At 36.1% G+C, this 27,274-nt stretch overlaps 1 protein-coding gene across 1 annotated transcript in view; it reads left to right on the top strand.

The window, feature by feature from the left end:
- PTPN4 (protein tyrosine phosphatase non-receptor type 4) overlaps window positions 1-15,985 on the top strand; it is a 223,898-nt gene extending 207,913 nt beyond the window's left edge. Inside the window, exons 23-27 of the mRNA XM_047772185.1 lie at window positions 868-1,014; window positions 3,323-3,451; window positions 6,337-6,485; window positions 7,862-7,997; window positions 14,719-15,985. Of these exons, the coding sequence (XP_047628141.1) occupies window positions 868-1,014; window positions 3,323-3,451; window positions 6,337-6,485; window positions 7,862-7,997; window positions 14,719-14,805 (648 nt within the window). The 3' untranslated portion in view covers window positions 14,806-15,985. The remainder of the gene's footprint in view (window positions 1-867; window positions 1,015-3,322; window positions 3,452-6,336; window positions 6,486-7,861; window positions 7,998-14,718) is intronic.
- Window positions 15,986-27,274: the final 11,289 nt, after the last annotated feature.

Raw genomic sequence — 27,274 nt, 5'->3', positions numbered from 1 at the left:
ACGTTGTCATGAGCTACAGTGTAGATCACAGATGTGGTTCACATCTGGCATTGGTGTGGCTGCGATATAGGCCAACAGCTGCAGCTCCAATTTGATCCTTAGCCAGAAACTTCCATATGCCATGTACAGCCCTCAAAAGAAAAAAAAAATTTTTTAATATCATATATATTATATATATATATCATTATATATATAATATATATATAATATCATATATATTATATATATATCATTATATATATATAATATATATAATGATGTACATATTACATAATTTATACATTATATCATAGATACAAAAAGTCTAAACTAAGCAGAATTTTTGCCCTTCACAAATTTTTTAATAAGTTTTTAGAAACAAAATATTATTTTTTCTTTTCTATTAGGTAATTACAGGGTATTGAATATAGTTCACTGTGCTCTACAGTAGGACCTTGTTGTTCATTTAATACTTAGTAGTTTGTATCTGCTAATCCCAAACTCTTAATTTATCCCTCCCTCTCTTCCCCTTTGGAAACTGTAAGCTTTTTTTCTATGTAGAGACAAATATTTCTTATTTCTATACCAAGTCTCTGCCTCTGGAACACAATTCCCTGAAAAACTACTTTTAAAACCAAAAGAGTACTTTGGAAAATATTTAAATTCCTTTTTCCACTAATAAAAAGATAAATATGTATAACTATTGGACATTGCCAAGAAATTTCTTCTACAAACAAAAAAAATTGTTGATAAAGATTTGTTTTACTAACTTTGCATTTTATTGAGGTTAGTTGTATTCAGTTATTTAGTAGATGATTTTTATATGTTTGATCATAATAAAAAGTAATAATGCAAATGATTTTGTTTTTGTGGTTTTTTTCTTTTTAGATGGAAATTCCTTCTTCTAGAATTATAAATCAGTACATTGCTTGTCAAGGGCCATTACCACACACTTGTACTGATTTTTGGCAGATGACTTGGGAACAAGGGTCCTCCATGGTTGTCATGTTGACCACACAAATTGAACGGGGCAGAGTAAGTCATACTTGAATCTTACACCTTGCTTGACTTTTTTCAAATTACATTGCTTATTAATACTGTCAGTATTCATGTTGATTTAGTTGCTTTTGTAAGCTTTAAACTTCCTTTCTTATGGTATCATAGGAATCATTTTGATTAAGTGCTTAAAACTGTGACCAACACATAATAAATGTGTTATAATATATGTGATATAGGTATTAGCTTATTATTTAAATGGATTAATATATACTTGATGAGGGATTTATAAAGAATTCATACAATTTAACAATAAAGTAACAAATACCACATTTTAAAATGGCCAAAGAATCTGAATAGATGATTCTCCCATGAAGATATTTATATGACAATAAGGTCATGAAAAAATGCTTGGCATCATTAGCCATCAGGGAAGTGCAAAGCAAAGCCATGGTGTGATACTACTTCATATCTATTAGAATGGCTAAAATAAAGATGACAGATAATAACAAGTGTTGATGATGGTGTGAAGAAAATGGTATTTGTAAAATAGTGCAGCCCCCTTGAAAGACCATCCGTCAGTTCTTCAAAAGGCTAAACATAGAGTTATTGTAACTCAGCAATTTCACTCCTAGGTGTACCCAGAGAATTATAAACATATATCCAGGAGTTCTTGTTACGGCTCAGTGGTAACAAGCCCAACTAGTATCCATGAGGATCCAGGTTTGATCCCTGGCCTCACTCAGTGGATTAAGGATCCAGTGTTGCCATGAGCTGTGATGTAGGTCACAGACGTGGCTCCAATCCTGCATTGCTGTGGCTATGGTATAGGCTGGCAGCTGCAGCTCCAATTTGACCCCTAGCCCAGAAACTTCCATGTACCGCAAGCATGGCCCTAAAAAGCAAAATACATACGTGTGTGTGTGTATATATATATATATCTCCATACAAAAACTTGTATGCAGGTGTTCATGATGGCATTATTTTTAACAGCCCCAAAGTGGAAACAGTCCAGATGTACCAGATAAAATGTGGTATATTCATACAATTGAATATTACTTGGCAATAAAAAGGTATGGAAAAAATGATACGTGCTACATGGATGAACCTTGAAAATGTACTAAGTGAACAAAGCCATTTACCAAAGTCTGCATATTTTATGATTCCATTATATGTAATGTCCAAAGAAGGCAAATTCATAGGGAACAGAAGGTAGATCCATGGTTGCCTAGGTCTGGAGTGGAGGAAGGATGATGAATTAGAGAAATGCACACTGATTACCCACGAGTATGGGTTTCTCTGGGGAGTGATGAAAATGTCCTAGAAGTGATTGTAGTAGTGGTTACATAGCTCCATGAATATACAATTGGCATTCTCTTATGGCTCACTGGGTTAGGGATCCAGCATTGTCAGCTGTGCCTTGGGCTACTGCTATGGCACAGGTTTGATCTCTGTGCCCAGGGACTTCCACATGCCTTGGGTGCTGCAAAAAGAAAAATTGAATAGTGTATTTTATGGCTGAATGGAATGGTATGTGAATTGTATGTCAGTAAAGTAGGTTTTTTTTAATCCTAATTATGAAAATAAATGGATTGCATTTGGCATTTCATTTATTTTTGATAAGTTAAACTTCTTTTTTTTAATCTTATAATGATTTTTATTTTTTCCATTATACCTGGTTTACAGTATTCTATCAATTTTCTACTGTACAGCAAGGTAATCCAGTCACACTGCAGTTGGCATTTTAGTTGAAGATTCTTTTTCCTTCACTCTTTCTTTTTTGTCTTTTTTAGGGCCACACTCACGGCGTATGGAGATCCCCAGGCTAGGGGTCGAGTTGGAGCTGTAGCTGCTGGCCCATACCACAGCCATGGCAGTGCCAGATTCGAGCCATGTCTGTGACCCACACCACAGCTCACACTGAGGAAAGCCAGAGATCAAACCTGCGTCCTCATGGATGCTAGCCAGATTCATTTCCACCGCAACACGACAGGAACTCTGAAGATTCTTTTGCATTGTTAACTTAAATCAAAGAAATATCAAAATTAGTGTACCATTTTACCACTGTCATGGTAGTAATTAGTTCAGGCAAGAATTAGTCATGAATGGTAAAACATTCAGTGGAGGCTTGTAAGTAGGATATTTGCAGTCTCAAAATATATCCAAACAGATTGTTATTATAAAGAGAAAAAAATGTTGCTGGTTGGCAGATGTAGGTGAAGGGTTTGTGAGGGTTCATTAAATTATTCTTGTCACTTTTCTATACGTTTGAAAGTTCTTAAAAATTGAAACGTTTTTAAATTAGAGAACCTAAATTATGTATATTTCTAAAATCTGTTGATATCAGGTTAAATGTCACCAGTATTGGCCAGAACCCACAGGAAGTTCATCCTATGGATGCTACCAAGTCACCTGTCACTCAGAAGAAGGAAACACTGCCTATGTCTTCAGGAAGATGACATTATTTAACCAGGAGGTAGGAAGGCAGGATATCCATTGATTAGAACTGTTGTGTTCAAGGTAAAGACTTCAAAAGATGAGTCCTAGTTACTAGGAAATATAAAAAAAATTGCTGAACTATTTGCTTCGTTGGGATACTTTAGAATCTTATGAAATGTATTCTACTATTATAAGTGTATTTCCAGCTTCTGAAGGTAAGTATGAATGATCAGTGAAAAATAATTTAGTAAATAATACTTGCTACTCTTAATACCTTTCCTATTCATAAAAATTATACCAGGGGTGTTGGTTATAAAAGTTTCTTTCTCCAAGTAACATCAATAAAGTGTTGGAGTAGAAATGGAAAGCACAATCAAAACTATCAATTATTCCAGTTTTTTAAAGAGTAGAGCAGATCAATTTCATAGTTTTCTCATTAAGGAGAAAAAGATCATAGGCAGAACCCTCTGACATCAGGCAGATTATAGCTTTCTTCTTTTTTTTTTGGCCATGCCACAGCATATGGAGTTCCCAGGCCAGGGATCAGATCTGAGCCACAGCTGTAACCAACACTACAGCTGTGGCAATACCGGATCCTTTAATCCACTGCATAGGGCCAGGGATTGAACCTGCATCCTGGCACTGCCACTGCGGGAACTCCAGATTATAGCTTTCTCATGTTAATTTTTCTTACTGCTACCTGGGTCACTCCACTTGGCTTCCAAATACAAAGCCAGAAGTGAAAACTGATTAATAAATGATGGCTTGGAAGATGTGTGTGGAGGGAAGCATGCTGCCTGCCTTGTGAGGCTTGCCAGAGACAGTGCACCCACTTTCAGTGCCTGTACTAGCTCCTGTGATTCTGAAGAGGCTGGAAGAGGAGAGAAATAATGCTGGAGAAGAGCAGGCAGCACAGGCATCCATGGAAATGAGAACCACATACCACCCCCACTGCACCCCTCCCCAGGTGTGATTAAAAGAGTCCAGCAAGACAGGGGGCCTTACTGACCAGAAATGGAAGGAGTCAGAAATGGTGCCAATTTGTTAAAGGGATCTGGCACTGAATCAAGCTAAAGTCACAAGAAATAAAAAATTAAACGAAAGCTCAAAATGTTATGGGCAAGAGATACTATCAGAATGAATTTTGGATTTGGGGATATTTACTGTTTAACTCTTGGTCATATGTAAAAACCAAGCTAAGAAGCTACTGTCTTCATTTTCCTAAATAGATAAGCTGTGAATATGGTTACATACAATGATGTGTGTTTCTTCAGCATAGTTCCTATATTGTACTCCACCTGTAGATATTCCAAGGCAGTTTTATATATTATAATGGCTTTTCTTTGCAACTCTTAGTACCTCAGAATTATGCTAAGACACAAATCAGTTTCTAAAATTTGAGTGAAATATAATTGGGAAAATTAATTTGCTACCATAAATACATACATACGTGGGTGGCTGGATGGATGGACAGATAGATACTACCCCAAAACATAATAAAATATGGTTTTACATTACCCATTCTTGTAGATTAAGGCACCATTAAATTCTTGTTAACATAGTAAAAAATAGTCTAAATTAGAAATCTTCAATTCATCTGAAAAATCAGTTACCAAATTAAACTGAGATCACTTAGGGACTTCTTCTCTCTTTTTTAACAGAGGCAAGAAAATCAGCATGTTGTGTTTTTGTTTTTGTTTTGGCTGCTCCTGGGGCATGCGGAAGTTCCTGGGCCAGGGATCGAAGCTGAGCCACAGCAGTGACAGCACTGGATCCTTAACCTGCTACAACACCAGGGAATTCCTGGGAATTCTCTCTTAATTACCTTTTCTTTCATGGTCTTATCTTATCTAGAAGCTCCATGTAATATAAATGACAATAACCAGATTTCATAGTGTTGAATGACTGTATCTATCAATTATTGAACATATGATTCCAAACAGTTGTGATTGGCTGATTTATGGGATCCTCTCACTGAATCCTTTTAATATAAGACTCTCCCTTTGAGGTGTAAATGTTATTTCATTTTTCAGTTGAAGAAAGTAAGGCTTTGAAATACTGTCTTAACTGGTAAAGTTGAGATTTGAACCAAAATATATAAATTCAATACCTTTCTTTCTCTCTTATATCAACTCTTGACTCCCCAAAAAAGAGAGTCCTGATTTGATTTTTATCTTTATCATCTCCAGTTTTTAATCTACATTTATTTCGAAATTTTATTTTCCTATTTTTGTAATTTCACTTGTGTTTATCAGGATTAGCCCAACTTTGTTCATTAAAAAAAATTTTTTTGGAGTTCCCATCCTGTCTCATCAGTAATGAACCTGAATAATATCCAAGAGGATGCAAGTTCAATCCCTGGTCTCGCTCAGTGGGTTAAGGATCTGGACTGGAGTTGCCATGAGCTGTGGTATAAGTCATAGACGCAGCTCAGATCCCTCATTGCTGTGGCTGTGGTGTAGGCCAGCAGCTGCAGCTCTGATTGGACCCCTAGCCTGGGACCTTGCATATGTGGTGTGTGCGGCCTCCCCCCGCCCCCCCCCCCAATTTTTTCCTTAAAAAATTTTTGCACACCTAATAATTCTTTAGTTTTCTTTAAAGGTATCTCTGGGATCTTAATCTGTTTTTTCCTGTTTACTTGATTATCATTCTAAAATTACTTCACAAATGTAGAAATTGGTTTATAAGAAGAATAATAATCCAAGTAACTGATATTTAAATGGATACAAGTGTTTCTATAAAATGGTTTTTTTTTTCCTTGAACTTGAACTTTTGGGTTTTATTGAGTTTATACATTACTTTTTAGGGGGAGGCAATGTGGATAGTTTCTTTTGCTTTTCTTCTAAAATTAAAATGACAGGAATGTTTATATTTTAAGGATTTTTTTCTAAGTCAGGTGCATAATTTTTCATTTATACTTAGAAAAATGAGAGTCGTCAACTCACTCAGATCCAGTATATAGCCTGGCCTGACCATGGGGTCCCTGATGATTCAAGTGACTTTCTGGATTTTGTTTGTCATGTACGAAATAAGAGGGCCGGCAAGGAAGAACCTATTGTTGTTCATTGCAGGTATTTTATTTTCTGTCTTTTATGATTAACTGACTAAAATATGTCTCTTTTTTCTTTTTGACTGCCCCTGCAGCATACAGAAGTTCCCGGGCCATGGATCAAACCTGAACCACAGCAGTGACAACACCGGATCCTTAACCTGCTGAGCCACACAGGAGTTCCTACATACATCATTTTTTGTAAAAGGAACACCTCTTTTATTTTTTCTTTAAGCTGTTGTTGTCACTCTAATAATTAGAGAGAACTCAGAGTTATGCTCTGAAGGTAGGAGGCAAAGGGTATGTTTTAACATATGATTGGCAGGAATTTTATCATGAGTAAAAATAATACCACACTGACTCTTAGAAGTTTGTCTTTTTTATAGTTCAACATCTCTGAAATTGAGTTATGTCTTAAAATTAATGGTATATCAGATTTGATGAAATACAAAATTGTAGGAATTTGGTTGCTGTCAAAAGTTTGTATTTCTCCCTCCAGCAAGGTACTCCTTCCTGGCCCCTTTTAGGACATTTGGTGAGCATCTCACCTGTCTTGAAATGGCTCTGCCCAGTGCCATCACAGGGTCTGCCACTTCCAAGAGCTCCCAGTGAACAGTAGCAGACCACTCCCTTCCTTCCAGACTCAGGCCTCCTTCTGCCCCCAATGGACCAAATACAATGACTCTAGCCTTACTGCCACTGACCCAGAGATTGAGATCCAGAAATTACTTTCTCCTCATCCTGATCACCTTTATTACTAAGTGCTTTATTCAGAGGATGTATTAAGGTATCTGCTTATTCTTAAACTTTCGAACACTTTTTAAGAGCAGATTGTAGACCAAATATATGAGAGGCAAAATGCAGGAATGGTGGACACATTTGGCCATTTCATATCCTTAGTCCCCATCGCTACTGTATCCACCTTCACAGAGAATAAGTCACAGAGTTGTTCTTAACTATCTCAGTGGTAAATCAAAATTAAATTTGGCTTTAAAAACTGATTTTTTTGAGTGTGTAAAATAGCTATCTTTTGCATGCTTGTTAATGATTTATTATCGTAATTCTCTTACTTCGCATTTTAAAGAGATTGCTCCAGTAAGCTTCTGTACTTTGTTCACCTTTTAAAAACTGAAATGTAACTCTTTTAAAATTGTGTTTTAAAACCAAGAGTGGGAGAGAGTGTAGATACAAACCATTTAATCTGTATTAAGTGTGAATTTTATTTTGGTTTTCAAAATAGTTTCCAGTTGGCTTGCTACTTTTGTTACTCTAAAATATTAAAATTAAATAATTCTTCTACCATAATATGATTTGGTACTCTAATTTTCTTCACAAAAAGCACAAGACGTTTAACAGAACAGTATGAGTAAGATTTTGTCCCATATTTGTCTTTTCTAGTGCTGGTATTGGAAGAACTGGGGTTCTTATTACTATGGAAACAGCCATGTGTCTCATTGAATGCAATCAACCAGTTTATCCACTAGATATTGTAAGAACAATGAGAGATCAGCGAGCCATGATGATTCAAACACCTGTAAGTACTACATATTTCACATGCATTTCACATGTGTTTTCAACATGACTTTTGTTGTCAATGTATACGCCAAACCATACTTTTCTCTTTTTAATTCCCTGCCAGAAGCTAATAACCCTTGCACAGAGATCAGCAAATACTGCCCATGAGCCAAAACTGGCCTACCACTTGTTTTTTAATAAATAAAGTTTTATTGGAAACAGCTATAGTCATTTGTTCACATAATATCTATGTTGCTTTCACATTACAGCAGCCGAGGTGAGAAGTTGCAGCAGGCACTATGTGCTTTGCAAAACCTAAAAAAATAGTTATAGTAGATAAATATTACTGTAACTATAGTAAATAACTGGGTAGTAGTTAACTGTCTAGTCTTTTACAGAAAATGTTTGTCAACACCATGCTAGCATGTTAATTCTTGACTGCCTAAACAGGTGCAACAGAGGAACTTGCCCTGTGTTATCAGTCAAATGGAATGCTAAGAACAGTGGTATCCCTAAACTGGAGAATCTTGATAGACCTGCTTTCAGTGAAACAGCTGTGGTGAAATTGCCTTTTTTATTTTACATAAGAACTTAAATTGCAACAATAAAAATCATAGAAATTAAGCTACTTACTATATTCTGTACTGACTCTGAAATATGTCCCAAGAATTGGAAGAGGAATCATGAAATTTAGAGTTAATGTTAAAAAATTTTTTTTTTAATTTTTTCAGGCCATACCCATGGCATATGAAAATACCTGGGCTAGGGGTGCAATCAGAGCTGCAGCTGCTGACCTACACCACAGCCACAGCAACGTCTGCAACCTGCACCACAGGTCACAGCAAAGCTGGATCTTAAATCCACTGAACAAGGCGAGGGATCAAACCCGTATCCTCCTGGATACCAGTCAGGTTCTTCACTGGCCGAACTACATTAGGAACTCCAAGATTATCTTCTATATTAAGCCAATGTGAAATATTAGCATTGTTGGTGGCATTATGGTTTCTGAAGTGAATTGACGTATGTGATCTAATAGGTGCCTGTCATTATTTTTAGCTTTTAGTTATAGAAAATACAAACATACACAAAAATAGACAATAAGATATAGTGAACACTACATTGAATGTTTCCTTTATACTGCCACTTAACTCTCCCCATATTTGAACCAAATCCTAGACATCGTATCATTTTGTCTATATTTTAATGTGTATCTCCAAAAGAAAAGGAGTGTTTTTCCTTCTAAACAAAACCATAATACCATTATCATGCCAAATTATAATTAACAATAATTCCCTAATATTAGCAATAACCAATATTCCAATTTATAATTGTTTCATATAAATAATTTCTTTTAAAATTTTAGAATAGCTTTATTAAAATATAATTCACATACCCATAAAATTCACCCTTTTAAAGTGTACAGTTCATTGGTTTTCATAGTATATCACAGAGCTTTGCAACCATCATTGCTATCTAATTTTAAAACATTTTCAACAGCCCCCAAAAGACACTCTGTATCCATATTCCCCCATACCTTCCCCAGCCTTCCCCCAACCCAGCCTAGACAACTGTTAATCTACTTTCTGTCTCTGTAGGTTTGCCTCTTTTAGACCTTTCATATGAATGGAATCATATAATTTGTTCTTTTGTAATTGACTTATTTTAATTAGCATACTATTAAAAGGTTTATATATTCCATAGCATATATCAGTACTTCATTCCTTTTTCATTGAATAGATATACCATACATTCATCTATTGATGGACATTTGGATTATTTCCAGTTTCTAACTATTATGAATAATGGTGCCATTAACATTGTGTAATGTTTTTGTGTGAAAATGTTTTCATTCCTCTTTGGTATATACCCAGTAGTGGAATTGCTGGGTCCTATAATAACTCTCTTTAATCTTTTTTTTGTCTTTTTTTTTGCCTTTTCTTGGGCCGCTCCTGCGGCATATGGAGGTTCCCAGGCTAGGGGTCGAATCGGAGCTGTAGCCACCAGCCTACACCAGAGCCACAGCAACTCGGGATCCGAGCCACGTCTGCAACCTACACCACAGCTCACGGCAATATATCACAGAGCTTTGCAACCATCATTGCTATCTAATTTTAAAACATTTTCAACAGCCGGATCATTAACCCATTGAGCAAGGGCAGGGATCGAACCCGCAACCTCATGGTTCCTAGTTGGATTCGTTAACCATTGCGCCACGACGGGAAGTCCTCTTTAATCTTGTTTCTATAAATTTATTCTTAAGTTTTTTAGTCTTTTTTGGTCCTATTGTAAGTGGACTTGTTTTCTTAATTTCATTTTAGGAGTACTCATTGCTTGGGTATAGAAATAAAACTAATTTTGCATATTGATCATGTATACTGCAACCTTGCTGAAATTATTTATTAAGTCTAATAATTTTTTGCATATGTGAAAGTAGATTCCTTAGGATTCTTTATATACAAGATCATATCATTTGTAAATATAGTTTATTATTTCCTTTGCAGTATAGATACCTTGGTTTTCTTTTTTCTTTTCACCTCATTTCATCTTGTCTCATCTCTTTTCTTCATCTTGTGCAAGTGTCCTGACAAGAACCTTCAGTATAGTGTGAAATAGAAGTGGTGATACCAGCCATCCTTGTCTTATTCCTGATCTTAGGGGGGCAGTTTTCTGTTTTTCACCACTAAGTATCATGTTAGCCATGGATTTTTTTTCATTATTGCCCTTTATCAAGTTGAGAAAGTTCCCTGTCTTACTAGTTTGTGTTTTCATAAGGAAAGGGTATTCAGTTTTAACAAATACTTGTTCTGTGTCTATTGAGATGATCATGTGATTTGTGTCTTTTATTCTATTAATGTAGTGTATTAGACTGATTGATTTTTTGGCTGTTAAACTAACCTTGCATTCCTGAGATAAGTCTTACTTGGACATGGTGTATAATTCTTTTTATGTGTTGCTTCACTTGATGTGCTATTATTTTCTTGAGGTCTTTATATCTGTATCCACACATAATAGATTTTTTTTTTTTTAAGCTACATTTGCAGTATCTGGAAGTTCTCAGGCTAGGCGTTGAATCAGAGCTGCAGCAGCTGGCCTGCACCACAGCCACAACACCAGATCTGAGCCACATCTGCAAGCTGCATTGCAGCTTGCAGCAATGCTAGATCCTTAACCCACTGGGAGAGGCTAGGGATCGAACCCACATCCTCATGGATACTAGTCAGGTTCTTAACCCACTGGCCACAATGGGAATTCCCACACATAATAGATTTTTTTAACAGCTCTCCATTTTCCTTCCCCCCAGCCCCCTGGCAACCACCATTTGACCACCATCTGTTTCTATAAATTTGACTACTCTAGATACATCATATAAGTGGAATCATACAGTTTTTGTTTTTTGTGACTGGCTTATTTTACTTAGTATAATACCCTCAAAGCTCATTGTGTATATCTTCCACATTTTGCTTATTCTTTCATCTGTTGATGGATATTTGGTTAATTTCCACCTTTAGGTTATTGTTGAATAATGCTGTTGTGGACATGGATGTGTAACAACTCTTTTAGACACTGCTTTCAGTCATTTTGGAGATATGTATATAATCTGTATCTTCCTCTTATGTCTCTCTTTTTTCTTGCATTTTATTCAATGAATAGACCAGGTTGTTTGTACTACCTCTTTTCCCACAGTCTGGATTTTGTTGGTTGCATTCCCAAGGCAGTGTTCTCTATATTTTCCAGAAGTGGTAAATGGATCGTAGCCTGTAGCAACTTCAGTGGTATTATGTTCTTCCTTCAAGAGACATGATATCTGTACCTTCCTTTTTGTGATGTTAGCAGCCTTGCATGATCAGTAGCTGTATCATAAATTCATTGGGCTTGTAAAATGATGATATTCTATCATTCCTTTTTTATTTATTGGTTGTAATACTTCTTTAATAGAAACTTTTCATCTGCTGTTTGGTTAGCCGGTGATACAGTCTATACAGGACAGACAAGGTGAACACCTGATGCTGCCTTTCCCTTCATTTATAAGTTTTCAATACAATGAATTGGTTCATTGGCCTCTCCCAATGGCAACCACTTAAACTTTTGTTTGTTTTGTTATTATTTTGAAATTGTGGATTTAAACATATGTTTATGTTTCAACCCATTGTAATTCTTTTTTTTTTTTTTTTTTTTTTTTTAGGAGGGTCGCACCCATGGCATATGGAGGTTCCCAGGCTAGGAATGGAATCAGAGCTATAGCTGCTGGTCTATGCCACAGCCACAACAACCCCAGATCTGAGCCATGTCTATGACCTACACCACAGCTCACAGCAACAGCGTATCCTTAATCCACTGAGAGAGTGCAGGGATCTAACCTGCATCCTCATGATTACTAGTCAGATTCGTTTCCACTGAGCCACAATAGGAACACCTGTTTTCCTTAATTATGTCCAAATTGTCCCATTTTTGGTCCCTAGGAATCTATTCAGCTTGACTCCTGAGCCTTTATGTCAAGACTCTAGTAACTTTGATAGATTCCTTGACATCAGTAAAGATGTACGTGCTTCACTTGTACATTTCCTACCCCAGACTTAGCATCAATAATTTCTCCCAAAAGTCCTGGTCCTTTTTATTGGGATTTTATTTCAGGGACCACCTTCTAAGCACTGGGGGTTTTTTTGCTCTTGGGTAAGTGTTAATATCTGTCTCTGGAAATTGCCAGAGATATGAAAACAAACCTAGCATTAGTTCATACTGGTGCTTCCTGGAGTTCCCATTGTGGCCCAGCGGAAACAAATCTGACTAGTATCCATAAGGATGCAAGTTCAATCCCTGGCCTCACTCAGTGGGTTAAGGATCCGGTGTTGCCGTGAGCTGTGGTGTAGGTCACAGATGCAGCTCGAATCTGGTGATGCTGTGGCTGTGGCATAGGCTGGCAGCTAAAGCTCCGATTCAGCTCCTAGCCTGAGAACCTCCGTATGCTGCAGCTACGACCCTTAAAAAAAAAAAAAAGACCAGGAGTTCCCGTCGTGGCTCAGTGGTTAACGAATCTAAGAACCATGAGGTTGTGGGTTCAATCCTTGGCCTTGCTCGGTGGGTTGGGGATCTGGCGTTGCTGTGAGCTGTGGTGTAGGTTGCAGATGCGGCTCGGATCCCGAGTTGCTGTGGCTCTGGCGTAGGCCGGTGGCTATAGCTCCGATTCGACCCCTAGCCTGGGAATCTCCATATGCCGCAGGAGCAGCCCAAAAAATGGCAAAAAGACAAAAAAATAAATAAAGACCAAAAAAAAAAAATACTGGTGCTTCCAATATAGATTCAGCCACAGTGTTGTTTTGTTTTGGTTTGGGTTTTGATTTCTGGGGCCACAGATGCAGACACATGAAAGTTCCCAGGCTAGGGGTTGACTCAAAGCTGCAGCTGTGGGCCACAACCAAAGCAATGCCAGATCCGAGCTGCATATGCGACCTACACCACAGTTCACGGCCACACCCAATCCTTAACCTGCTGAATGAGGCCAAGGATGGAACCCGCATCCTCATGGATACTAGTCAGGTTCATTTCCACTGAGCCACAATGGGAACTCCCAAGACCGTGTGTTTTTACTTACTATTTTCTACTTACATCTTTGTGCCTTTTCTTCTTTAAGAAGAATCTTGGTTCTCTACAATATCAGAAATGAAAGGCTTAGAATATGACAAGTACTCATTTGTTTTATTCCACATTACCCAACAACAGTCTTACACTAACAAAACTAACACTGCTACTACCAACAGTATGGTTACCAAAAAGAATTTTCAGTTATCTCCACAGTTCTTTCTGTTTTGGGATGTATATTCTACAAGAGATACATAGTCAAATTACTGTTTCAGAGTGTCTTGAAATAGCTCCTCTGTTATGCCATCAACTAGATACACACATTGATTTCTTTTGTGTTTTCCATTTATAGAGGCTTTTAATGTTCTAATGATGAGTTATCTTGACATAGTTCCACAGTAAAGTCTATCAAAGAAGGAGGTATATTCAGTGAAGTCTAGTCTCTCTCCTCTCCTGCACCCTGTTCACTCCTTCTGGTAGATAGAGGAAATCATTTTTTAAATGATGTTCCTTCCCTTGCCTTTTTCTTAGCATATATATTGAGATAGATACGTATTTGTATCCCCCCCCCTTTCTTTTATAAAGGTAATGTATGGTAAGCACTTTACTCTGCCTTGCTTTTTTTTTTTACTTAACAAAGTATCCTGGAATCTTTCTGCAGTAGGCTGTAGACTTTTATTCCTTCTCCCTCCATTAGACCGTATTCCACCGTGACCGTGTACCAGATTACTCACCCAGTCCCTTATTAATGGCAATTTGAATTGTTTCTGCTTTTTTGTTATTATAAATAATTCATCAGTGAATAGCCTCATATATGAATAAATGTTTTCAATTTCTTTTTCTAGTTTATCTTTTGGATTAATTCCTAGAAGTGGGATTTCTGGGTCAGTAGGTAAAGGAATGTAATTTTATTAGATACTACCAAATATCCACCCATAGGGATTGTAGTATTTTACATTCCCACTAGCAATGTCTGAGTGAGTTTTGCCAACAAAGTGTGTCGTCAGACTTTATTTTTTGCCAGTCTCTTGGTGAAAAATGGTATCTTTGTGCAGTTTTACTTTGTACTTCTTGTATAGGCAAGCCAAGTGAGATGTTTGTCCTTTTTTTGTTTGGCTTCAAGTTTTACTGATCAACTCTGTTTTTTTATATTTTTTTTTCAGAGTCAATACAGATTTGTGTGTGAAGCTATTTTGAAGGTTTATGAAGAAGGATTTGTTAAACCTTTAACGACATCATCAAATAAATAAGCAAAGGTCTAGGATGTGTGTTGGGAAACTGCTTTCCATTATATTCACTGTGCCATAATACTGTTGCAGGAAATGGCATCTAAACAAACAAAAAAATGAAGAACTGAGAAAAACTGAAAACTTCAGCACTGTTGCACTTTATGTTTAAAAAAAAAAAAAGAAGTCATTCTCTCAAAATCTGTAATTCATGTGTTTGAAGACTATTTCATGCTTTGCTCCGAACAAATAGTGAATAACTAAGTATGTTCAGGGTAATTTATGAAATTTTGTGGTGGTGCCGTGCAGTCCCCTTCTGGTAGAATTGCCGCCAGCGAGGCTCAGAGTTCTCGTCATCTCTGTTGTACGCTTGTATCTTGAAAGCAGAAAGGAGTAAACATCAGGAGTCAGCTCTGGTGTTTCCCGTGATTCATGTTCTTACTATACTGATTACCAGATTTTATTTTTTAAACGTTAGCAATATCATTCTCAATATTAGCCAATACACTGCCTATGGATGCAGCACATCTTTCCTATACTCCCCCCGCCCCCCATAGAGACCTGCTGTTCATAAGAAGAAAGGTGGAATTTGCTTTTCCCAGGAAATGCTGCACATGTCCATTTACCAGCATCTTATAGAAAGTATAAATATGAATCTACAAGTTTTCTTGAATTTAATATTGTAACTTATATTTATCATAAGTTTGGCTTATTCCAAATCATGTGATTTCACATACTTGATGTAAAGGAATGCATGCATTGTGTCTTAACCCCTTAAGTGCCTTGAGACGTCTTTGTATGTCTAAAGAAAAGGCACTCATTTGACCCCATTAGGAGGTATGTATGTATATTGTACATTTACAGTTTTATGCATTTTGGATCAGTTCACATTTTTTAAAATAGCTTCTTGTATCAAGAGTTATGCAGTCAAAGAAGGGTAATGAAATCCTATTTCTTACTCAATTCCTGTATTTTGCCACAAGAAGCGAAGACAATTTGTGTTACTCTGAGTGAGCGCTCTGCTGCTATGGGATTATTTGAAATCTGCACATTCCTTTCCTGCGGGACAAGGGTTACAGTTTAGCAGCCGAAGTTAAAAGATGCTTTATTCTTCAAATTTCATATTTATTTTATCCCTAACTTTAGAACTGGCATCTGATATACACATTAAAGTTAAACATATTGATACTCTAAGGTAAACTTAGAGCAGTTGATTGTGTGACTGACTTCTGTCACTAAATATTGCTCTTCAGCATTCATTGCAGTTCATATCAAGCTTTGTTCACACTGGTCTGTTGGTTGGGATACCACAAATGAGGAATGAAATGTTACAGAATTATTTCTAAATGTAATTTCTCAGTAACTGAAATGAGGGCTTTCTTGTCATTTTTGTGTACAATTAAATTACTCTAGTTTATATATACGTATTAAGTTATATGCATGTTATAGGGAGCATTTTGATTGTCCAGCCTGATGGAGGATCTGATTTCCTTTAAGGATGTGTATATTTTCTTCTTCAGGGTTTTTGTTTTGTTTTGTTTTTAAGTCTACAGAGAGTTAGAACTTTAAAATTGTCCAGTTTTAATATAAGTGGAAATTTTCTCAGCTACTGAAATGTTATATATTACAATTATTTTATATAGATTATGGTTAAAATAGATTCATTTACTAGTGATTTCTGAATATTTCTGTATAGTCTTGATAAAATTTAGAGTTGAAGGTAGATATTTTGGAATGTCAGTTAGTATGGGGGAAAATGTACATTTAATAATTTTCAGTATAATTTAAATGATGTTATTCCAGATAGTCAAAATTCATAATAGTAAAATGTTAGGAAGTTAATTCCTAAATATTAACAGCCAAGATGCCAAATAAATTATTTGTATTAAAATATTTTACCTTTTTATTTCTTCAAGATAAAAGTATAACCTTTATGTCCAAAAAAATTCTCATATCTATTTCTGGATTTCACAGTCAAGACAGTATATGCTAGTAAATAACTATATATAGTCTTATTTGAACATTCCATTCTCTACCAACAGCTAAATGTAATTTAAGCTGCTGTATGACATCATGGTAAGTTGCAATGTGAAAAAGTAAAATGTGGGGGTCTACATAATTAAACTGTTTTGGCAATAGTTTTTCACCTGAATCAAAAAGAAAACCTATCCTAACTATATGGACAGAATATAACAACCATAGATTTAAAAGATACAGTCGTATAGATAAAAGCAGATAAATGTTATGGTTGGCATGTTCCTTGATTTAGGGCTTCGTTTACACTTCTAAGGGTAACTCTAATAGATGGCAATGAGCGCTGCTGCCTTTTTAAATCACTAGTGACAGACTTTAAATGATAATATATTAGAAGTTTAAAAAAATTTGAATTTCTCATATAAATTTTTCATCTGGAAGCTACTCTCTGTCAGTATTTTTATGTACAGAAAAGATCCTTTTTAAAAGACATCTTTATTAGACTCTTAAGTGTAATGCTAGTTATGGTTTCCTGTTCATCTAACAGATAAGACTTTATCCATTATACCTGAGAAGTTTTTAATCTGTTCATTAATCTAGATAGGATTTAGGAATAATCCCAGCTTTCATACAACAAGTAGTTCTAGACTCCATTCATATCAAAGTAATAGTGTGTGACCAAAATGCCAAATTTCTTGTATCTTGACGACTCTCCCCCTCCAGCAGCCAACCCCCACCCCCAACTCCACACACACAAGAAAGTGCTGACTGTTATTCTCACAAGTGGAAATAGGTGTTGGTGAATCAAAGGGCTTTTGTAAAAGCCAAGAAATGCTTGTGAAAGCCTTTCCTCTCTGTTTTATTGAACATCTGATCTGTGTCAGCACTGTGTCCATTGGATGAGGAGTGTTTTGGAATAGACTACATTCGCAAGAATAATTGGCAGTATTTGTTAAACCAGTGCATCCATTCAAAATAGAGGCAGCGTAAATAGCATGAAGAAATAATTTCCTTTGTATGGTCTACTGGCTCAAGTGGGGGGGGGAGGTTGATCATTTCAGTTAAGAGTAAAGAGAAAATTTTATGTAAAAACTCACTTCAAGTGTATAAAGGTATGTTAAGCCATTAAGACTAACTGCTTGAAGGTTTCAAGCACTAATATATACACATAGAGATGCTTTTGTGCGATTATATATTTGTGTGTTTCACAAAGGCTAACACAAACAGGAGCAAAGGATTATTTTAACTATAGAGTTGTTTATAATGTGTTGGCACATCTGATCAGGTCTAGTCAAGTATTTGAACAAAAGTCTCCTTACTCCACTAGAAGTACTACAGTTTGAGAGCTGAAAGAAACTTGAAAGATTTTATCCAATCTCACCTTCTATTATTATAGGCAACATATGTGAATATCAAAAATTCTTGTGAATTTTAGTCTATTTCAGCTCAAGAGTTATATACTCAGGCAGTGTTTTTACTTAATAACTATGATGACCTTAGAAAACAAGTAGGCTTTAAAAAGCAGTCCTAATTAGGACCCCTACTCTGCTTGTCATGCTTCCCTGATAAGTAATAGCTTTTGTAAAGTATTTAGGCTGATACACGTGCAGTATGAAAATGTTCTGAAATGCAAATTAGAAGACCAATTTTTAGAAGCACTTACAACATAGAACTAAGATTTAGAATGTGTGTCCACTTATAATTAAATAATCTTATGTTCATAATGTGAACATGTAGTAGAATTAAAGCATTACTTGTATAATCTTATCAGAAAGGGAGAAGGAAACAAGAATTTTTAGCAATGTTCTATTTAATATCTGTGTTTTGAATATTTAAAGATATTCTGATGGTAAGGTTGCCAAAGTAGTTTTGAATTCATAGAAATTATTTATGCTATAGTAATGTAGGATGTGTTTACACCTCTTTTATTTTATGGTAATTATTTTGTAGTTCAGGTGAATTTGCATTTAAGTCCCTTACATTAAGATATATATTTGTTGGAACAAACATCTCTAATAATATGATAAGACAAAGATAAATTATGCCACAGCTTGCTTTTATGTAAGCTGCCACATCAACAAAATAACTACTTTATATTAATCTTGCTTGCTTCCCAAACATGCTTCAGCTGGTAAACCACCAATTCTTTTCTGGTGTTTCGTATAAGTAAAATATCTATGTTTTTAAAACCCACTGGATTAATTTTGTCAAATATCAGGAATTACTGATCTGTTGGCAAAGATTTCTTGGTGTCTCAGTGTGATCACAGCATAGCTTGTAGCAACTGTTTTATAAAGTTCTTAGAGAATTGTGTAGATCCAAAGGTGTTTGTATAATAATAAAACTTATTTGAGGGCTAACTGCTAATAGATCATTTCAACAATTTTATTAAGAGCCTATGAAATTAACCCCTAAATTGTATTTTTTGTGTTTAACTTACTTTACCATATCTGCAACTGTTTTCAACACAATGTTTTATTGTACACAGACTTCATTTATTCTCAGTAGCAATTACTACAATAAGCCTTTCAACATTATCAAAAACGAGTCCTATTTCAGCCAGAAAGTTGACATTTTATTTCTATAATCTTGGTGAAATTGTTGTGGGTTGACACCAAATAGATATTTCTGTTTCCATATCTAAATTTGCTGCTACTTTTTTGTATGTTTATCCACTGCAGTCTACCATTGACTTCTAAAGTTGCGTGGTCATTGTTACCTTTATTGTAGGAATCCAAGCTAAATGGGCAGCCAAAAGTGGAATCTACTAGGGTGCAATCCATCAACATTGACTAGATATGGTTTGGTGAATAAATAAGTAAACCATTTTATTTAATTTACAAAGTGAAAGATAGTAGCAATATTGCAATTTAAAGACTGCAATTTCAGGAGGAAGTTCTAATGTTTAACTTCCCAAAACATTTTAAAATTTCCAATATAAGAATGAAAATGTTTGCTCATTTTCAGTATAAGAATGAAATGTTGCTTGTTATGCTCATAGAAGTTTCAGTTAAACACTGTAGAATTTTCCTAGCTATTGTGTAAATGATACAGAAAATATTTTTCTATGGACAAAAGATCGTTCTTTTGCTTCATTGTTTAAAAAGGAAAGAATGATATTTGTATGTCTTTCATGCTGTAAAGAAATGAATGTATCTTCCAAATGTTAGAATTAAGACTTAATTCTAAAGATACTGGTTTTTAAAAAAAAAAAAAAGTTTGCAAGGAATTGAAAAGGAAAGGAAGGATGTTTTCCACTTCATTATAAAAACTGCAATTTTAGAAGAAAAATGTAATTTTCTTTATAAATGAGCGATCACTATTGAAACATTTGAATTCATGTACGTTCTTTTTCATTGTGATTTGTGTTAGCTCTGGAATGGAGAATTTGAAAAAAATATGTGCATACTGTTTTAAAATGTAAAATAATTGAATTCTAGACTTCTGGAGTGTGTATAAAGATAAGCATTCTGCTGCACGTGTTTACCATTAAGGGAAGTTCTCAGGCTTTGTCACCGTGTCTGCCACAAATGAGGACACCGTTCTGAGAATGTGTAACTTTGGTGAAGCCAGATAACCGTGCCTAAGATTCACCACAGTAGATATGTGCATAAGCCCTGACAAATAAATAGTTTGCTTTTATTAAAGGTAATCTCGTAAACCACTGAGCCCAACTCTAACTTGGACCAGTGGTATCTTTTGTGTTTAAGGGTTCATTAATTCAGCTGAACAGAAGACCAAAAAACCCTACATTTTAAACCAACAGGCATGATAATTTGTTCAACAATTTTTTAAAAGGCAGTACTTATTTAACACTCATTAAGCTTCACTCAATGGAGCCTTCAATATTTTGACTTCTTCCATCTCTCCAACTTTTTAAAAAACATATAATTTTCCCTATACAGTAGAGTCTTTGTGAAGAAGATATTTTCCTTCATTAACTTTTGTTACAGTTACTAAAGGATTAGTATCAGGCCTCTTCAACACCAGGAGTTTCCAAATTTTAGCAAATATTCCTTCTGATAATCTTAACTAAAATGTCATATTGCTTCATGAAATTATCACCATGAGGTCATTGAGGAGACTCAGCCCTACTTACAATCTGAGACAAAAATAGGTGCTGATTTGTGGTTTCCCCAAATCCACTGTAGTCACCATTTTACCTTCTATTAAAAGAAGCTTTTTAGTTTCTACTCCGGAATTGTGTTCCAGTATTTTGCCTTCCTGAGCAAGAATTTCAACTCAATTCTGGGATTCTCTGGCACTCGTCTTTTCCCACCCTTCAGTTAGTTAATGTTATTCACACTTTCTTGTATTCTGTAGAGGAGGTCAGATTTCAATGCTGAAATTGATTTCTTGAATTTCAAGTAGCACTTTATTTCATGCTTACTACTGACTTAATTTATAAAGATAAAATTTATCTTAGGAGTTTTGTAAATATGGAAAAAATATAATGAATTAGCATGTAGAGCTCATTGGATTGGACCCAAGTTTAAATGCTTTACAATGATCTCTTGATCATTTGCTATGTAAAAGATTACTAATGTAATTTCAGCTTTGCCACTTTTCTGTAATTTATTTAGTACAATAAAGGCTACCCAGTTGACAGTCTTTCTGGACTGAGTTCTCTCAGCTAGTTTCAGCCAAGATTGGTTCACTGTAATCATTTCTGCTTTGTATTTTCGTACATTACACGAATACTTGGAAATCCATTTGTTTTGAGTCGTGCCTAGGTGTTAAGTCAATGCTTCACTGCAAGTAAGTTGAAGGGGGCAAAGTCCTGACACTTTATACACATGTTGAGGGGCAAGTTTAAGAGACTGAACAGTTTACATTAAGCTGTTTTCAGTTTCTGTTATTAGAATACATGTGCTTAAGCAAATAGAAACTGTCCGAACCAATGTTTCTTATAGCATCAGGCCGTTGCAGTTACAATCCATTTTGCAGTCTTTTCAAGTAAGAAAAGCTAGTCTTTATTTTCTACAGTGTAGGCTTAATTTTAGAACATATATCAATGATATTTTTAAGTAGTAGTTTTAAAAATATTTCTATGTAGATGCTGTTTTAATTTGGGATTTTTTTTCTTGTAACAGGTGCTATATGTAAATATAAAAGGCAAAAAGTCATTTAGTTAAAAGTCTAGTTTATTTCCTAATTAAATTATAATTTTACATATCTGCAACCATTTCACGTTTGATTATACTGAACTAGTAGCAAAACAGAATTAGCCCCTTAATTTTTTTAATTCTCTTCCCCCACTTCACAAAAATATCTCTTTCCATGTTGCTTCCCATGATTAGGAGACAAGCTTAGGGTTCATTTAAAATGTGTCAGCGTGAATGTGTTCAACACTGGATAATTTGGAATCATCACTATGTATTTGTCACTGCAGCTTACTATGCTTGAAAGGCCTTGTGGATTTGTCTTAATTCCAGCTAAAAATTATAATTCCTGCAATTTCATGTAAAAGAAAATCTATGACTACTAACAGCAAACAAGATAAAAATGTTGGTTTGCATTAAAACTGTTTTAGTCCTAAGAGCAATTTGTTATGTGAAATGCTATTATACATATTTTGTTGGCCATACTTCATTTTGATTGAGAAATAGTTGTTCAGGTGCAAACGTGAAGCGATTCTAGCTGTGACTTTAAACTGTTCAATTGCAAAATAAAGATGTGCTTTAGTAATTTAAGTATAGGAGTTTTGAAGATTATTTTATGGGAGTTTTCATTATTGGGCTTTTCTAACTGGTTAGTTACATTCATTAGGGGTTAGCAGAAGAGATTGGGAGTGCTAAATGTGAAATTTATTTCTAGGATTACATAGTGGCTATGTTTGGGTGTTGCTGTCAGGAGGGAACTAAAGGGGATTTAGAAGATTAAAGAATGTCTGATGGGAGTTCCTGTCGTGGCTCAGTGGTTAATGAATCTGACTGAGAACCATGAGTTTGCGGTCTGATCCCTGGCCTTGCTCAGTGGGTTAAGGATCCAATGTTGCCGTGAGCTGTGGTGTAGGTCGCAGACTCGGCTCGGATCCCGTGTTGCTGCAGCTGTGGTGTATGCTGGCGGCTACAGCTCCGATGAGATCCCTAGCCTGGGAACCTTCATATGCCACGGGTGAGGCCCTAGAAAAGACAAAAAAAAAAAAAAAAGAATGTCTGATGGGATGCTCCATCTGCACTATGGCCACTGCTTGTTCCCCTGTTCTCCCAGCTCCAGCCTCTCTACTCTGGTGTTCCTAATATTCCATGTCAAAGTAAAGGACGTCTCCATGTCTGAAATCAGCTTCCCTCATATCTTTCCCAAGTGCAGTTAGATATGCCGTTTTTCATCTGTAAGAAAACTTCTTGGAGAAAATATTAATATTTAAGTAATTTTAATTTCAATTAAGGAATCCCCATTGTGGCTCAGCAGTAATGAACCTCATTAGTAGCCATGAGGATGCAGGTTGGATCCCTGGCCCCAATTAGTGGGTTAAGGATCCAGTGTCGTCACAAGCTTCGGCATAGGTTGCAGATGCAGCTCAGATCTGGTGTTGCTGTGACGTATGCCTCAGCTGCAGCTCTGATTGAAAGAATTTCCATATGCCATGGGTGTGGCCCTAAAAAGAAAGAAAAATAAAAATAAATTAGGAAGGCAGGAGTAACAGTTTTTGATTCTGCCATGCCTCTGTTCTTCTGTGTGTGATAATAAAACTTCAAACTGGAGTTCCCGTCGTGGCGCAGTGGTTAACGAATCCGACTAGGAACCATGAAGTTGCGGGTTCAGTCCCTGCCCTTTTGCTCAGTGGGTTAACGATCCGGCGTTGCCGTGAGCTGTGGTGTAGGTTGCAGACTCGGCTCGGATCCCGCGTTGCTGTGGCTCTGGCGTAGGCCGGTGGCGACAGCTCCAATTCAACCCCTGGCCTGGGAACCTCCATATGCCGCGGGAGCGGCCCAAGAAATAGCAACAACAACAACAAAAGACAAAAAATAAAAATAAAAATAAAACTTCAAACTGCTAAGGAAGACCCATGCCCTTCCCCTAGGAATAAGCAGAGTTCCCCTCAAACTTATGGCAACCTCTTAAAGTCCTTGTATTTTCTTCTAGGGGAAAATGTTGCATTATGCGTTTTGTTAAGGCCAAAGGGTTTGTACAATATTTTCGGCAGCTGGCTTCTTCATGTTGGACATATTTCCATACAGCATACTCAGATCTATCTCATTCTTTTATTTTTTTAATTTAATATGAGTAAATACTATGTACATATTTTTAATTCAATAGGTATAAAAGATATACATATCTTCTATTTTAAAAGAAATAATATATTTTGTGAATGTTTTTGTTTCTCTGTATATTTAGGTTAGTTTTCCCAGGTTACTTATGTTTAGAGAGACACCATAGCCTTGTCATGCTAAAGAAAACATCCAGTCTCCTGAACAATTCTATTCTCAGTATCACTGAGTAAATCCTATTGTTTTTAAATGCTGACAATTGTAGAGCAGGTATTTAGGTCACTGACAAGAGCATACTCATGACGTTTCGAGTGTTTTCCACCGTAAGTGTCTGTATGTCATCATGTGATACACATTCTTACAGAAAAACCTGGAGTATAACCTAACTTTTAAGAAGTCCAGATCCAGATCTAAACCCTCATTATACTAGGTTAAACCCTATCAATTTTTCTGTATTTGACAGTTGTAACCTACAATACCCCATTCTTTTAAATCACTGCCTTGTACTCCATCATCTGGGTGGATATGCCGTAACTTAATTTCCTGATGGACATCTGTTTCCAGTTTATACTGTACAAACAGTGCTGCAATGAATATGCTTATGCAAATATTTTCATTAATCATTGCATGGGTAAATTTCTAGCAGTAGGATTGCTAGGTCATAGAGCACCTGCATTTTTAAATTTAAATAATTGCTCTCAGAGAAGATTTTATCAGTTTATGCTTTCACCAAACATGAGAATGTCTGTTTCCCCACAATCTTATTGATATCAATTTATTTGCTTATCTCATACATGAAATATTATTTTGAGATACATTTTATAAACAGGTTAAGCAGATTCTTATCTTTGTTGATCTCCTGTATTTCTTATTCTCTAAATTCCATATTGATATTCTTTGCTCACTTTTATAACAGGTTATTTAATGTTTTATTTATATGAGATGCTGGAAATTGGTCATTTGACTGACGGTCATATATGTTGCAAAAACTTTTTTCTTAACAGTGTTCTTTGACTTTATTCTTATTTGGGGCTGGAGGGGGTATGTGATATCCCTAATACTTTTATAAACAAATATAGCTATCTGGTCCTTAATGACTTCTGAATTTCAGGTGTAATTGCAAAACCTTTATTTCTAATTCCTATTAACATTCCATTTGTGACTGAAGCTTTCCTAACTACCATCCACATAACCTACTCAGTATACTGGCACTTTGCTTTGTGCTCTGGTTTGCCCTTCGCCACCACTGACTCCTCTCAGTTATGCCTGAGCTCTGCTGGTTCTACCAGTTACATTGTAAGCTTACGTAAATCAGCTGTATTTATTTGCTAACCTACACATGCAAGTTTATCTTTATTATATCATTTAATTAATTATATATATTATTACATAAGCCAATGAAATGTACATGTGTAAAAACGGACAGCATTTTTGCAAAAGCTCTATAAAAGTGTCATTAAAACTTTATCAAGGAGTTCCCATCGTGGCGCAGTGGTTAACGAATCCGACTAGGAACCATGAGGTTGCGGGTTCGGTCCCTGCCCTTGCTCAGTGGGTTAACGATCCGGCGTTGCCGTGAGCTGTGGTGTAGGTTGCAGACGCGGCTCGGATCCCGCGTTGCTGTGGCTCTGGCGTAGGCTGGTGGCTCCAGCTCCGATTCAACCCCTGGCCTGGGAACCTCCATATGCCGAGGGAGCGGCCCAAGAAATAGCAACAACAACAACAACAAAACTTTATCAAGGAGTTCCCTGGTGGTCCGGTGGGTTAAGGAATCAATGTCACTGTTGTGGTGTGGGTTCAATCCCTGGCCTGGAAACTTCCACATGCTGTGGGCACAACCAAAAAACAAAACTGTCAAAGTCTGAAAATTATTAAAAATTGGAGTAAGACAAATATGAGAAACTAACAGAAAAATACAGATGATATACTTAAGAATAGATTAAGGCATTATAATTGGGTTCAAACACAAAACATGTTCTTTAGAACCAGGCATGCACACAGCCCTATCCACACAGGTGGCCTAGATTCCCAAAAATATGTCAGAGCTTTTCAAAGCCCCCTATAGATGCCTCATTCTCTGCTTTTTACTTTATTAGCCTGTTTAGCCTCAGGCATCCATATGTTAAACAATTGCCTCTATTTGTTTTCAAGGGACAAATGCAGGAAAAAGGCTGTCTGCCCTGAGTGAGCTCTGAGTTAGTCAAATAAAGTAACAGTTCTCTGAGAATGGGGCTTTCAAGTAGCTTTGTTGTGCTCTCTCAAGTGGCTCTTGGACTGCTGATTTTAAGGCTGTAGTGGAACTGGGGAGATGGAGACTAGGGTGAGTTAAAACGCCACAAAACTCATTGCTTTTACCAAAATTCAGCTATTTTTCTTGAATAAACATCTTCAGGATTGTTGTAAGCCTTTGGCTAATCTCCAGAGTTCTGAAAAGTATAATTCTGACCATGTTTTATGAGAGCTTTTTTTGTTGTTTTTCTAGATGAGAGAATTTCCAGGGTTCTCACTCTGCCATTTTCATGGTCTTGACTTAACCCATTACTTTCAGACACCTTGCTTTTCAACACATTCACCTGACTATGTTCTGGTCGACTTTTGACTGCTGCCAGGAGCCAAATGCACCCTCTGAGGATAAAGATTTGCTGCCACTGAGAAAATCCAGAGACCTGTGAGGGTTTTTCTACCTAAATACCCAGCTTCATCTCTCACCCTTCTCCCACTACTTTCTTAGGCATAACAGCACTAAGAATGAGCTATAGGAGTTCCTTTGTGCCTCAGTAGGTTAAGGACCAAGCATTGTCACTGCAGTGGCTTGGGTAATGGCTGTGGCTTGGGTTTGATCTCAGGCCTGGGAACTTCCACTTGCTATGGGTGAGGCCAATAAATAAATACATAAATAAATAAATACATAAGTTTGTTTTGTTTTGTTTTGTTTTTTAAAGAATGAGCTACAATGTCCCTAAATTGCACTTTCCCTTTATTGCATTCAGTCCTCACAATTATATCTCCATTTTGTAGTTGCAGAAATTAAAACTCGTTTTATCCTGTGGAAGTTAGGTAGCTAATAAATGGACGTGTCTGACTCTACAGCCAAAGTTAATATTCTTTGAAAGAAATTATTCTTACAGGAACTGTACCAAGTTATATGTTTGAAATTGCTTGAAAAATTATTGTCATAACTTTAACCTGACCTTGCTTCTAAATCAATTTTTGGAAAATAGGCATTTAAAGTTTGATGATTCTCTCTTTAAAGGAAATTTGAGGTTTATTTTATTTCTTTCCAGGGATCCAACTAAACCAAAGCA

Source organism: Phacochoerus africanus, chromosome 3, assembly GCF_016906955.1.
Source record: "Phacochoerus africanus isolate WHEZ1 chromosome 3, ROS_Pafr_v1, whole genome shotgun sequence".
NCBI lineage: Eukaryota > Metazoa > Chordata > Mammalia > Artiodactyla > Suidae > Phacochoerus > Phacochoerus africanus.
The sequence above is the reverse complement of the archived record's forward strand: the minus strand, read 5'-3'. Positions and strand labels throughout refer to the sequence as shown.